Below are 14,151 nucleotides of genomic sequence, written 5' to 3'. Positions count from 1 at the left end.
TATGGTGATGTTGTGTATGATACAGCAAATCCTAACAAAGGGATTCTTCAAAGTTAACCCAATTGCCAAATAATGTGATTATAGCAATAACTATATATTGTCTTTTTAACCCTAAGACAGCAGGAACCTCCCACTTCCTTTATAGAGCCTATATTTCCCCCAGTCCTGGAACCTCTAGGGTGGGGCTCAGTTTCCTGCATGCTTCTCTCAATTCATACCAAATGGTATTGCATCCTCTGATCCCAACCTAATCAAAGCAACAAGTACCACCACAGCATGCTTCACTTCAGACTGTGTCCAGAGACATCAGGCATGGAATGTCTGTCCTTCACCCTCATTACTCAGGTGAGACCTTTCCTTTTATAATATTCTCAAATTCCATTCCAGGAGGTTCACTTCCTAACAAAATTCCAAAACCTAGATATAGACTAGGTCCTGTAAGATAGAGCATATGTTCACATGTATCCATAAATTAGGGCAAAATATATACCTGAAAGCAAAAGTGCACAATAGTCTGTAGTGAGTCAGTATAAAGTTCATAATGAAATAGTGTCTACTTAGACTTAGATACCCTCCTCATCTATTATAGTTCTCTCACTCAATCCAAAGCTAACCTCATCAAAGCAAGGACTGCAAAAGCTGAATAAGGGCAAGAGACTGACATACTTTAACGATGACTCTTTAGTCACTATCAGGTCACCCCATCAGCTGGGGCCATATTCAGGGAGTCCTAAGATTCCCAAACAGATATGATGGGCCTAGACCTCAAATAAATCCCTCTCTCCATTTTTACCAGTCATTCTTAGCAGGAACAACACAATAGACCCCTTTGTGGGTCCCCATAGGACCTTGCCCTCAACTTAGATCAACAATGGTAGAGAATGTTCCATCCTCCAAAGAGAGGTTGGACAACATACTCTATGCCACATCTGAAGAAGATGGGTCCTGATAATTGGGGCAGCTTGGAACGTTCCTACTCATGACCATAGAATGTGAGCTCAGATCTAGAGGGATGCAGAGGTCACATAGGCTCCTAAGCTGAATATGGGCCCCAGATCACATCAAATCGATGGGGTTCACAGTCAACAATATTTATACTCCTTCCCCATATTAGGGAGCTACTCCCTTCCCTGATCCAGCTTTCTGTTCCTTTTTCCAGTCATGACATCATCTCCCAAGATAATAATTTGGATCTACCTGCATATCAGATTTCAGGTTCAGTGAAAAAAGAAAAAAAAAAAAAAACCTAGAATAGCCACAGGCTCTTTGGAATAGAACTAAAATATGTCTACTAGCTATCTACAGAATGGAGACCCCCCCAACTCCTCATTGCACTACTCCAGCCTTTAGGTCCATGATTGGTCAACAATTTGTTTGTCTTTGTATGTTAACTCTTTTCAGCCACCAGGTTCCAGATGCTAGTATGATGCCAACCAGACTTCCCTGGACAGACAACCCCACCAATGTGTCCTGGAGCTTCACTTCCCCAGAGCCCTTCCCCACTAGGGAAAGAGAGAGGCAGGCTGAGAGTATGTATCGACCTGTCAATGCCCATGTTCAGCAGGGAAGCAACTACAGAAGCCAGACCTTCCACCTTCTGCATCCCACAATAACCTTGGGTCCATACTCCCAGAAGGTTAAAGAATAGGAAAGCTATCAGGGGAGGAGATGGGATGCAGAGTTCTGGTGGTGGGAATTGCGTGAAGTTGTACCCCTCTTATCCTATGGTTTTGCCATTGTTTCCTTTTTATAAATAAAAAATTAAATAAAAAAACAAGACAACAAATAACCCCATCCAAAAATGGGGAGAGGACATGGACAGAATATTCACCACAGAAGAGATCCAAATGGCCAAGAAACACATGAAAAAATGCTCCAAGTCTCTGATTATCAGAGAAATGCAAATAAAGACAACGATGAGATACCACTTCATTCTTGTGAGAATGTCATACATCAGAAAAGGTAACAGCAACAAATGCTGGAGAGAGTGTAGGGTCAAAGGAACCCTCCTGTACTGCTAGTGGGAATATACATTGGTCCAACCTCTATGGAGAGAAGTCTGGAGAACTCTCCGAAGGCTAGAAATGGACCTACTCTATGATCCTGCAATTCCTCTCCTAGGAATATATCCTAAGGAAACCAACACACCCATCCAAAAAGATTTGTATATACTTATGTTCTTAGTAGCAACCCAGGTGTCCAACAACAGATGAGTGGCTGAGCAAGTTGTGGTATAGATACACAATGGAATACTACTCAGCTATTAAAAATGGTGACTTCACCGTTTTCAGGCCATCTTGGATGGAGCTTGAAGAAATCATGTTAAGGGAGTCGGGCTGTAGTGCAGCGGGCTAAGCGCAGGTGGCGCAAAGCACAAGGACCAGCATAAGGATCCCGGTTCCAACCCCGGCTCCCCACCTGCAGGGGAGTCGCTTCACAGGCGGTGAAGCAGGTCTGCAGGTGTCTATCTTTCTCTCCTCCTCTCTTTCTTCCCCTCCCTCTCTCCATTTCTCTCTGTCCTATCCAACAACAATAATAACTACAACAATAAAACAACAAGGGCAACAAAAGGGAATAAATAAATAAAAGAAATGTATATATATATAAATAAAAGAAATCATGTTAAGTGAAATAAGTCAGAAACAGAAGGATGACTATGGGATGATCTCACTCTAAGGCAGAAGTTGAAAAACAACATCAGAAGAGAAAAAAACAAGTAGAACCTGAACTGGAATTGGTGTCTTGCACCAAAGTAAAAGACTCTGGGGGTGGTGGAGGTGGGGAATACATGTCTAAAAAGGATGACAGAGGACCTAGTGGGGGTTGTACTGTTATGTGGAAAGCTGAGAAATGTTATGAATGTACAAACTGTTTACTGTCAAATGTAAAACATTAATACCCCAATAAAGAAATTTTTAAAAAATGGTGTTACAAGAAGTTTGCAAATTCCTTCTCTGTGTGTCCCCCCTGGCTGGGGTGGACTTGGGTCTTAGTGTGGCAATGGAGTCTAGGGTCATGCAGAAGCTAAAGGGAAAGAAAACCAAGCTGAACTTGAGTCTTCAAGAAAATAGAGGGCCTTTTAATAAAAGAACATCTCTGATGTTTTAAAAGTAATACTGGAAGCAAAAACCGGTTCATAGATGATCAGATATTAAAGTTTTCATCTGGTATCCACAATTGAAATGACACTCTCAAAGGCAAGCTTGATAGAAACTCATGGATAATAAAAGGGCAAAAAGGGGCTGGGTGGTGGCACACCTCGTTATATGCACACACTACAGTACCTAAGGACCTGGGTTCAAGCCCCCAGTCCCCACCTACAGGGGGAAAGCTTCACAAGTAGTAGATCAGGGCTGCAGGAGTCTCTCTGTCTTTCTTCCTCTCACCCCTTCCCTCTCAATTTCTGGATGTTTCTATCTAATAAATAAATAAAAACAATAAAAGAATTGTTTTAAAAGGGCAGAAGTAGTTCAATTTTTTTTTAAAGGGTAGAAATACAAAAGGAACTTGGTATTTAAGAGTCACTTTTAGGAATCACAACGTGAAATTTTTTATGCTAAAACCACAAAGAATTGTACAGTTAATTCAGGCTAGAGAGTTTTGAATTCAGTTGCTTTTTATCATCTACCTCAAAGAAAGAGCCTCAGTTTAACCAAATTAAAAAGAAATTTATACCAGGAAAACATTATACGTGTGTATTCAAGACAAACATACCTGCTTCATCATAAGATACGGTCAATTTTTCTAGCATTTCTCGGTCAACTGATAGTATCTGCTGCTCAAGGATGGTCTGGTAAGACAATACGCTATTTTCTTTGTCCTTTTCATAATCTTGAAGATGCTGTTTCAGGGCCTCTGGGAGTCGAGATTTTACATATTCGGCTGCAGTCTGTGGATAAAACAGGCAGAGAATTCTATCAGTTCCTCTCCTTTTAGGCTTGTCACGTCTCCTTGGTGAGAAAGCAAAGCACTGTGGAACTCATGTTCTAAACCAGGATAGCATGTGCTCTGTCATTTTACTCATTTTTTAAATTTTTAAAAATATTTTTGAGAGAAATGCAGGGGGGGGGGGAGCAACACCAGAGCACTGCTCAGCTCTGGCTTATGGTTGGTGCAGGGGATTGAACCTGGGATTTAGAAGCCTCAGGCATGAGAATCTGTCTGCATAACCATTATGCTATTTCCCCTGCCCTATTTTTTAAAATTTTAAATAAATTTGTATCAACTTACCATCTATGTATGTTTTGGGAGTAGAGCTTCACACCTCAGTATGTTATACACCCTCCATGACACACAGCACCCAACTTCTAGTGCCATTCATGCTCAATGTTGCCACTCTCTTTCCTCCTGACCCCCCTCCTCCAACTTCCCCTCAGGTAATCACCACAAAAATATGATCACTGTAATGTTTATTTTTCTGATCTTGAGTGTAAATATCTTGCTACTTCTTTACAACATGTCTTAATAGTTTGTAGTATATAGGTCTTTCACTTGCTTTGTTAACTCATGTGTATTTTATATTTTTCAAAGTGATTGTTAATAGGACCATTTTCTTCATTTCTTTTTTTTTTAATTTTATTTGCCTTCAGGGTTATTGCTGGGACTCAGTGCCTGCACGATGAATCCACTGCTCCTGGAGGCTATCTTTTCCCTTTTTTGTGCCATGTGCGCTTAACCTGCTGTACTACTGCCCGAAACCCCTTTTTATATAATCCTTTTGCCTACCTGCTCTTGCCAGGACTTACAAAACTATATTAACCAGGATTGGTGAGAAAAGAGATTGTTATTATTATTTTTTAAATTTTTATATTTATTTATTTATTTATTTTCCCTTTTGTTGTCCTTGTTTTTTATTGTGTTATTGTTATTATTGTTGTTGTTATTGATGTCGTCGTTGTTAGGACAGAGAAATGGAGAGAGGGAGGGAAGATAGAGAGGGGGAGAGAAAGATAGACACCTGCAGACCTGCTTCACCACCTGTGAAGCAACTCCCCTGCAGGTGGGGAGCTGGGGGCTTAAACCGGGATCCTTACACCGGTCCTTGCGCTTTGTGCCACATGCGCTTAACCCGCTGTGCTACCACCCGACTCCTGAGATTGTTATTATAGGTACATCTTTAAACAGAATCACAGACCTCTATGGGTTTTGACCAAATGTACACGTAAAGATGATGCTGGATTAGACAGATTTGGCATTCACAGAATCAATGCTCAGTGTTTCGACTATTCCCCTGAGTTCTGAAGGCCCCAGTCTAGTGACCCTGGTCATGAGTCTGGCTGACCCTTGTAGAGGACACAGGAGCCACTCACTCATCTCAGCAGAAAGCCATCTCTCTTCTAGCTCCCACTGCATCTGCTTCCTTTGCTGTTGTCTACTACACAGGAGTGCTTAGCTCTAGTGAAGTAAGCAGAAAGGAAGTCCTCTGCTAGGGCTGGTAATGGGGTAACAGAATAAGCAGAAAATGAAGATCAACGACTATCAGGCCTTTACCTCAAAAAAGAACTATTTGCCTCCTATGTATCTTGGCCTTTGTATCTTAAACACGACCGCCCCCCCAAAAAAAACACTCCCTAACTAGTAGCATTTACTTAATTGCATGCTGTGATCTCTCAACTAGGCCTGCATGCTTCCCTTAGGGGGGGGGGGGGAGTAGGGACAAGGGTGAAGCATACTTTGAAAAATGATTTCCCCAAGATTCCAGTATGCTCTTTTGGTGGTTCTGGGAGAAAGCATACTTTTCTCCCTTCCAGTTAAATCACAGTGAAAGCTAAATAGCATTTGCAGAGAGAAATTAAGTGACAGAGTAGCTTGGAGAATTCAGAAACTCTTAAAACATCTCTTGACATTGCCAAAAGTTTAGTCTCTCCTTGTGGTATATTCTATGCCATATGCACAGGATTTAAAGTTGACAAAATAAATGGATACATATATTTAAAGTTATACTCATAACTACTAAAAATTTAGATAAGACTTTAAGAGACTGTTGAAGGGTACTTGAATAAGTAAAATGGGCTTGAATAAGGAAAAGACTTATCCATACATTTTACTATTTTTGGAAAAAAAATCCTGTACAGTTAAGTTGGGTATTTAAAGACACATTTGAGTTGGGGGGGCGGAGAGTATATAGAGGAGGGGAAAAAGAGAGAGGTGAGATAGAGATATTACAATTATCAACAAGTTGTTTTTTTTTATAGAATACATTTTATACTCCATATTTGTTTCAACATTTTTCCTATTGTACATTAAGCATTTATCTAAAAATATGCACTTTGGAACTTTTAGACTTTTCCTTTTAGATGCTAGCACAGCTTAGGATAGAAAGTAACTTGTCAGAAGTCGGGCAGTAGCGTAGGGGGATAAGCGCACGTGGCGCAAAGCACAAGGACCAGTGTAAGGATCCCGGTTCAAGCCTCTGGCTCCCCACCTGCAGGGGAGTCACAGGCCTGCAGGTGTCTATCTTTCTCTCCCCTTCTCTGTCTTCCCCTCTTCTCTCCATTTCTCTTAGTCTGATCCAACAACGACGGCATCAACAACAACAACAACAACAAAACAACAAGGGCAACAAAAGGGAATAAATAAATAAATAAATAAAAATTTAAAAAATATATTAAAAAAAGAAAGTAACTTGTCAAAACAATGACAACTGACATCCCAGGAGATGGAAAATGGTAGTCTAATAAAGCATATTATTTCAATTTAGACTCCTTAAGTTGGTTCCTGGTGAAATTGCAACTTTAAATAGGCTTAACAAACTAGAACATACTTAATTTTAGAGTTAATAACAGTTTTTCCCTGATACTGGTAAACAGAAAAACACTGTAGAATAACTATTTTTAAACTAATGCCATCTTCCTATTCATCACAAAATCTGTTCATTACTTTTCCCTTGGAAATACCTGGGCTATAAAAATATCTCTCTGATGCCCATCTTGTAGATAATGGGCATGCTCACCCCTGTCATTGAAAGCACAGCACATATTTCCTTTTATCAGGGTCCCCTAACTTACTTTCTTAATTAAAATCATTACATGGGTCTTTAAGTAGTCGTACTAGTTTTATTTTACCGCTTCTAAAACAGTGTATTACTATGTATATAGTGTTTTTTCCAGTAGCAAAGATTCTTAAAAGGAATGGAAAGAAACTACATTCTGTCAAGATATTGCAAGAGATCACTTTATATTGAGTCGTTATTCTGATGTGTTCACATGGTAAATCCTGGGTTTGATTCCCTGCACCATCTGGAAGCACTGAAGACAAAAATGAGCAAACTGTTCTTTAGCCCATTTCCCTCGCTCCTCCTCTTTCGCATGAAACTTTATCAAACAGAAGACAACTGGGAAGTGCTAACTTGAGTCTGGCGCCTTAGACCACTCGTTACTGTTGAACGTAAAACATTAATTCCCCAATAAAGAAATAAATTATTTTAAAAAAAAAAGAAGCCAGACCTTCCACCTTCTGTACCCCATAATGTCCCTGGGTCCATACTGCCAGAGGGATAGAGAATAGGAAAGCTATCAGGGGAGAGGATGGGATACAGAATTCTGGTGGTGGGAACTGTGTGGAGTAGTACCCCTCTTATCCTATGGTTTTTGTCAGTGTTTCCTTTTTATAAATAAAAATTAAAAAAAAAAAAAGAAGACAACTGGGCTAGGAGATGGCTCAGGAGAGGTCAAACATATACACAAGGCCCTGCATTTGATCCCCAGAAATATGTTAAATGAAAGGACTCTGGGGGCCAGGTGGTGGTAGAGCATATATGTTGTCACGCACTAACACCCAACTTCAAGTCCCCACGCCCCACCTGAAGAGTGGGCTGGAGGAGTTTCACTAGCAGTGAAGTTGTGATACTGCAGCTCTCTCTCTCTCTCTCTCTCTCTCCCCCTTCCTCCCTTCTTCTCCCCTCCCCCATCCCTCTCTCTCTCTTTCCCTATCTTCCCTACCATTTTCAATTAGGGATGCTGACTTATCAGATAAAAAATAATTTAAAAAAAAGAAACAAAAGGAATTTCAATAAAGGAACCTTCTTAGTAGAATAATGATACTGATTATTAGGCTGAAAAAAAAAACTATTTACTATTATCATGTCAGGTTTTTTAAGAAAAAAATTTGGCAAGGGGTGTAGTATATAGCGCAAAGGTCTTTAAAAGTTGCTAATGCTTCACAATTCTTTAAGAAAACCTGAGTCAACTAATTCCAATTTATTGTGTGGCTGCTGAATTAAGCACATTAGACTCCATACTGCTGGGAGAACAAACCTCTAGTTTAAAGGAATTTGCAATTTTAATGTGCAAATCAGCACACATACAAAATGCTGGGGAAATGTTTACAGTACAAAATCAGGAATGAATCATGAAATCAATTCACTTATTATTTATTATATGAGCTGTGATAAATAATGAGCTGCCCTACAAAGAAAAAGAGGAGAGGAGGACAAGAGAAAAAAGATTCAGGAGATCACTGTAGTAGGTGTCAAGATCAGTTTTGGCGTTCAGAAGCTCTTACTGGAGGAAGAAGATAGTGAGTACAACTTCACAGAAATCAGGTGGGGGGCAGGGAGGCAGCTCAGTATAGGATCTGCTGATTCAAGAGGCCCTAGGTTACACTCTTGGTGCTGCCATATGCCACAGCTAAACAGTGTTTGTTCTTTCTTGTTGTCACTTAAAAATAAATAAATAAGCTATTTATTTGTTTGTTTATATTGCAACTGGGGTTATTCCTGGGGCTCAGGACATGCATGATGAATTTACAGCTCCCAGTATGGACAGAGAGAAACCATTAAGGGGAAGGGAGGTAGAAGAGAAGAGAGAAAAAGACCCCTGCAGCACTGCTCTGCCACTCATGAAGCTTTCTCCTTGCAGGTGAGGACAGAGGGCTTGAACCTAAGTCCTTGTGCATTAACATGTATGCTCTCCCAAGTCTGTCACCACCTAGCTCCATTTTTAAAAAGTATTAAATAAAATAAATGATGTTGGTAAAACTAGGAATGCCTGTGCCAAAAAGACTAGTAGCAGTAAGTATTGGTGGGAGGGTGGAGAAAAAGGAGCACTTATTTTTTTGAGTGGATTATTGCTAGTGTTTATTTTTTAATTTTAATTTAATTTTATTTATAAAAAGGAAACACTGACAGAACCATAGGAGAGGAGGGGTACAAAAAGGAACACTTTTATAGAGCCTAGTGGTCACTTGATGGTGGGAATGTAAACTGGTAAAATCTATTTGGGAAAACAGTATGGTGCTTCAAAATAAAGTGAAGCCCAACAGACAACAACAAAATCAGCCTAAATATCATAACACCATATAAGCCAACAAATCCTCTTCTGGGTAACTATCCAAAGAATATAGAAATACTGACTTGAAGAATAAAGTAAGTCAAGAGGAGAAAGACATAAGGTGACTGTACCCGTGTATAGAATTTAAGGAAATAAAGCAAAGGAATGGGCAACACAAGAAACCTGTGACAATGAATGAGAAAACGTAGGTTACCAGAGGGGGAGGGGTGGGGGAGAGAGAGCAAGAGTGAAGGGGATCTAGTGGATGGTGTTTGGTGTTTACTGTTTTTTTTTAATCAGAAAGGAAAACAATACGACTCAGGATATAACAGAGTAGGCAGAGTTGTCCTAACTCTGTTAAGCCAGGGAATCTCAGTTTGTAGTAGTTAGTGACAGAAAACATTTTTAAATGATCGAGCTGTTGTTTGAAGGAAACTCTGCAGAGCTGAGAACTCACAGTATCACAGAGTCCACCACGAGCTATGGAGTCATGTAGGTGGGAAGACCCAGTTGGTGGTGGGGACAATGGTGTGAAAGAATATTAAACTATATGGACAAATATTCATAATAAAAACAGATGACATGAGCCAGTAAGAGAGTTTGCCATTTACGGTGTCTATATTGCTCTGTACTTGACCCAGGTTTGAGGCCCAGTACCACAGGCGGAGGAGGAACTATGGCAACAGAGGACACTTCAGTGCAGTTTCTGTGTGTCTAACTGAATGGGGAATGAGAACCAGAGTGGTGACATTAAGCAAAATAACTTAAAATGAATAAATAAGTAGATAGATCAATGAAAAGCAGATCACGAAACAGTTTGCATATTCCATGCAGTGTCGATCAGTCTTTTTTGCATCTAGATTCCCTCTGTTAATGTCCCTGGGACGTCTGACTTTCCTGTGCTGGTCAGTTTCAGGCAGGCTGACTTCCTGTTGACTCAGCAAGTAATAATGGTATCGCGTGTGACTTCCCACTGATTCACCCTGCCCTGCCACTAGGTGCACAGCTAGCTGTAATTACATGTAATGAAAGATGCCTGGCCTCCGCTTGGACCTTCACTCCTGTACAGACCAGCGCTCCTTTCAATGAACTAATTAATTAGCCACCAGGGCTATCACTGGGGGTTGGTGTGTACACTGTTCCTGGCAGCAATATTTCTCCTTGTCTATTTTACAAAGGGAAAGACAGGGAGAGGGAGAAGGAAAAGGAGAGGGGGAGGGGGAGGAGAGGGGGAGAGAGAAGTACAGAGAGATAAGACACTTGCAGCCCTGCTTCACTGCTTGCGAAGTTTGCCCCAAGTTGTGGGGACCAGGAGCTTGAACCCTGGCCCTTAAATGTGTGAGCTCTTCTGGGTATTCTACTGCCTCACCCTTCCAGCAGCCCCCCTCCCCCCCCCCAGTAGAGACAGAGAAGGCAGAAGGAGTGACAGAGTTCACAGTACTGAAGCTTCCTTCAATGCAAACAAGGCCAGACTTGAACCTAGGTTGCACACATGGCAAAGCAGTGCACTATCCCAGGGGTTATTTCACTGGCCCTTAAACACTCCTTTAAAAATCTCCTCACCCTTTGCAGTTGAAGAGCTGGTATTAGGAGCATTAACTCCACCCTTCTGCACAGATCCCTTCTGTGATAAGTAAGTGCCCTTCTTTGTGGCAGTCTCCTTATTAACTCTTCAAGCTAGTGCTCTATGACTTAGGTGTTAATAACCCATATGTGGGGAAAAGCTGGCTGCACCATATGAACATGTATCATTGGTCATTTCATATAAGACACTGAATAGTATTCATTTTTTTTTCTTTGTGTTTTCTAACTTTCCTAAAATAAGAGCAATAGAAAAATGACTAACAGTTTTCTATATGCCAGGAATGTGCTGGGTGCATTACTTATGTTTGCTTGTTAAATATACACAACCCTAATACTTTTTTATTTTCAGTAAAGATTTGTATTTATTTATTTATTTATTTATTTATTTATTTATTTATTTATTTATAGAATGCACTATGTGATGCTGGGAATCAAACTTGGTTCCTCATTACTGCAAGCCTAGAATCCTACCACTATGTCACCACTTGGGGTGCTCTCACAAGTTTTTACAGGTAAGGAAACAGGAAGGTTAAGTAATCACTTCCGTGAATTAATTCTTCTGCATGCAAGTCTAGCCCCCTACCTGTTGTACCATCTCCTAGACTGGAAAAGCATTAAGCTTTTAGAACAAAGGTTAGCCCCACTGTGCAAGGTCATGGACTGTTTCTGTGTAAGACAAAGCAGCCCTGGACTAGGATAAAACCCTGAGAACAAAAGAGCATGTGAGCAGAACTTGGTGACAGATGGTGGAAAAGCATGAGGAGCAGTTCCACAGGGCAAAGTTGGATGCTGCAAATAATGGTGGTGCTGTTGAGAGTCATAGGATAAAAAACCGAGTTAAGTAAAACAGAATATGTCAGATTTACTTTCACACTGCTGACTATAAATAGATTCTTCATTAGATCACTAGGAAAGCAAACCTGTGCTCAAATCATTTTTACTGGTTTTCTCTTGCAATTTGCAAAAGGTCAAGTTACTATTCAATGTGAATTTGAACAGACTTAAAAACAGGCTCCTGATGGATGACCTTGACTGTGAAAATATGTCCTATACTTTATCAAAACTTCACACTTAGTAGTTACAGGAGATTTTTTTTTAAAAAAGTATTTATTTATGAAAAAGAGTAAGGAGAGAAAACCAGTGCATCAATCTGGCATATGTGTTTCTGGGGATTGAACTCAGGACCACATGCTTGAGAGTCCAGTACTTTAGTCATTGCACTATCTCCTGGGTCACAGTCATGGAAGATTTTTCTTTTCAGGCCCCTCCTTTTAAAGTAAATGATCCATTTTATTGTCAAGTCTAAGCCTTAGTCAACAGTAGGCAACTTTATGTTTGTTTAGACACTGAGGCATGGTGATCAAAAGTCCCCTCCTAATCAATAAATCCTTTCTTAGAAAATGTTTTTAATGACAAAATGGATTAAATCAGTAAGTCTGGAAAATACTGTGTTACAAATGCCAATCATGGCATAAAGACCCAATTTCAAAGTTGCTTTGAAAAACCAATAGATGAGAATCTAAGATTATAGAATCTGGGAAATATATCTTATGATACTCATGTGTGCTTCAAGGATGCCTCTAAACGGTGAGTTTTTGGTCCAGGTAAGAAATTTCAGAGTTTTCCTCTGCTGGGGATATATATATTATATATTCAAAGGAAACAAATACACATATCCAAAGAGATCTCTATATATCTATGTTCGTGGCAGCACAATTTGTAATAATAGCCCACTTGGAAGCACAGATAAGTGGCTGAGTAATTGTGGTATATATACACAATGGACTACTACTCAGCTACTAAGAATAATGAATTCACCTTCTTCACCTCATTTTGGATAGAGCTTGAAGGAATCATGTTAAGTGAGATAAGCCAGAAAGAGAAGGATGAATATAGGATGATATCATTTGTGGGCAGAACTTCAAAAGCAAGGACAGAAAGGGGAAACAAAGTAAAACTTGGATAGGTTTGGTGTATTGCATCAAAGAAAGGACTCTGGGGGAGGAGGATGTGCCATGTGCCAACAATTATACTGTAAACCATTAACCTCTTCACCTCCCTTAAATAAGAAAGGGTGAAAATTCAGAATTTAACCTTTCAAATTCTTGGGTTTTATAAGTAACTCTCCCCCTTCATTTAATTTGATGCATAAACCTAAGTGTAGCTTCCACCTCCAGCTCCATCCCCACCCTCACCCACCAGAGAGAATTTCTCAGTGACAGGGACAAAGAGCTGATATCTGTGTCTTTGAGCTTTTATTTATCACCCCTTCCCCGTGTATGCCTGTCTAGGAGCACAGAGAACTACTACTGCTTTGTAAATGAATCCTGTTCATGACTGGTGGTTTCCAGGGAGACTCACATGAAAAGGCTAATCTTTAGATCAAGCAAAGGGTCAAGTTAACACTGATCTCACACAGAATAAGGTCCAAGTCTGGCTCCAAGGATGTCCATCTCTTAACAAAATGCAGAGACTTTATTTAGCATGTAGGAAGACATAACAGGAGCACAAGATGGGAAATTAACTTTGCAAATACTGAGTAGGGAGAAACATTGAATTTTGGGACATGGGAATCCCAGGACTCACAAGGTCTTCAGGAGATAAAAGAGTGATCATAAAGAGCAGCCTCCAAATTTTGTGCCCCAGAAAAAACGTGAAGAGAGCTACGTGCCATTTTTTCACAGCAGATAAGGTTTCCCTGCCTTTGACGGAGGAGATAATATATGTGCTGATCTGGCAACAGCCAGCATACAGAGTGCATGGTGATTTACTAGGTCCACCTAGGAATCCATCTTTCTTGTGGAAACATCTCATTAACTTATGACAACTGCTGTTGGCTGCAGGCATTTTCAGACAAAATCACTGTGAGTGTCCTTGGCCACCAGGAAGAGGACATAGGGTGAGAGAGTTGCCTCTCTCTCTTTCACCTGCCTGCCCAATGTGTTCTAGAAATTTCCATGCATCCTTTCTTGCCAAGTCTAGTCCCTAACTAGAAGGCTTGTATAAATAAGAAAAGCATCTCTGGGATCAGCCTGTGCTTACAAATTCATAATTCTGTCTCAAGAAAGTATGTTTTCTTTAAGAGAGACAGTATGGGGGGGGAGTCATAAAATGAAATATTTCTATGCTTATTTTGAAGATCTGAGATTGCTCTGGTGAACCAGGCTGTGAAGATGGAAAGGCTGGCCAATACTCAAAAAAGAGCCGCCACAGAAGGCCAACTATTCCATATGCTATAATACTGAAGTTACATGAACTACTTATTAGTCACATGAACTACTGATTAATTTACTGATGT

At 40.2% G+C, this 14,151-nt stretch overlaps 1 protein-coding gene across 1 annotated transcript in view; it reads right to left on the bottom strand.

The window, feature by feature from the left end:
* PPM1L (protein phosphatase, Mg2+/Mn2+ dependent 1L) overlaps positions 1-14,151 on the bottom strand; it is a 340,650-nt gene that overhangs the window by 113,034 nt on the left and 213,465 nt on the right. The window contains exon 2 of the mRNA XM_007518842.3: positions 3,715-3,889. Within this exon, the coding sequence (XP_007518904.1) occupies positions 3,715-3,889 (175 nt within the window). The remainder of the gene's footprint in view (positions 1-3,714; positions 3,890-14,151) is intronic.

The sequence above is a fragment of the Erinaceus europaeus genome, chromosome 1 (genome assembly GCF_950295315.1).
Source record: "Erinaceus europaeus chromosome 1, mEriEur2.1, whole genome shotgun sequence".
NCBI lineage: Eukaryota > Metazoa > Chordata > Mammalia > Eulipotyphla > Erinaceidae > Erinaceus > Erinaceus europaeus.
This window is presented reverse-complemented; position numbering and strand designations above follow the sequence as displayed.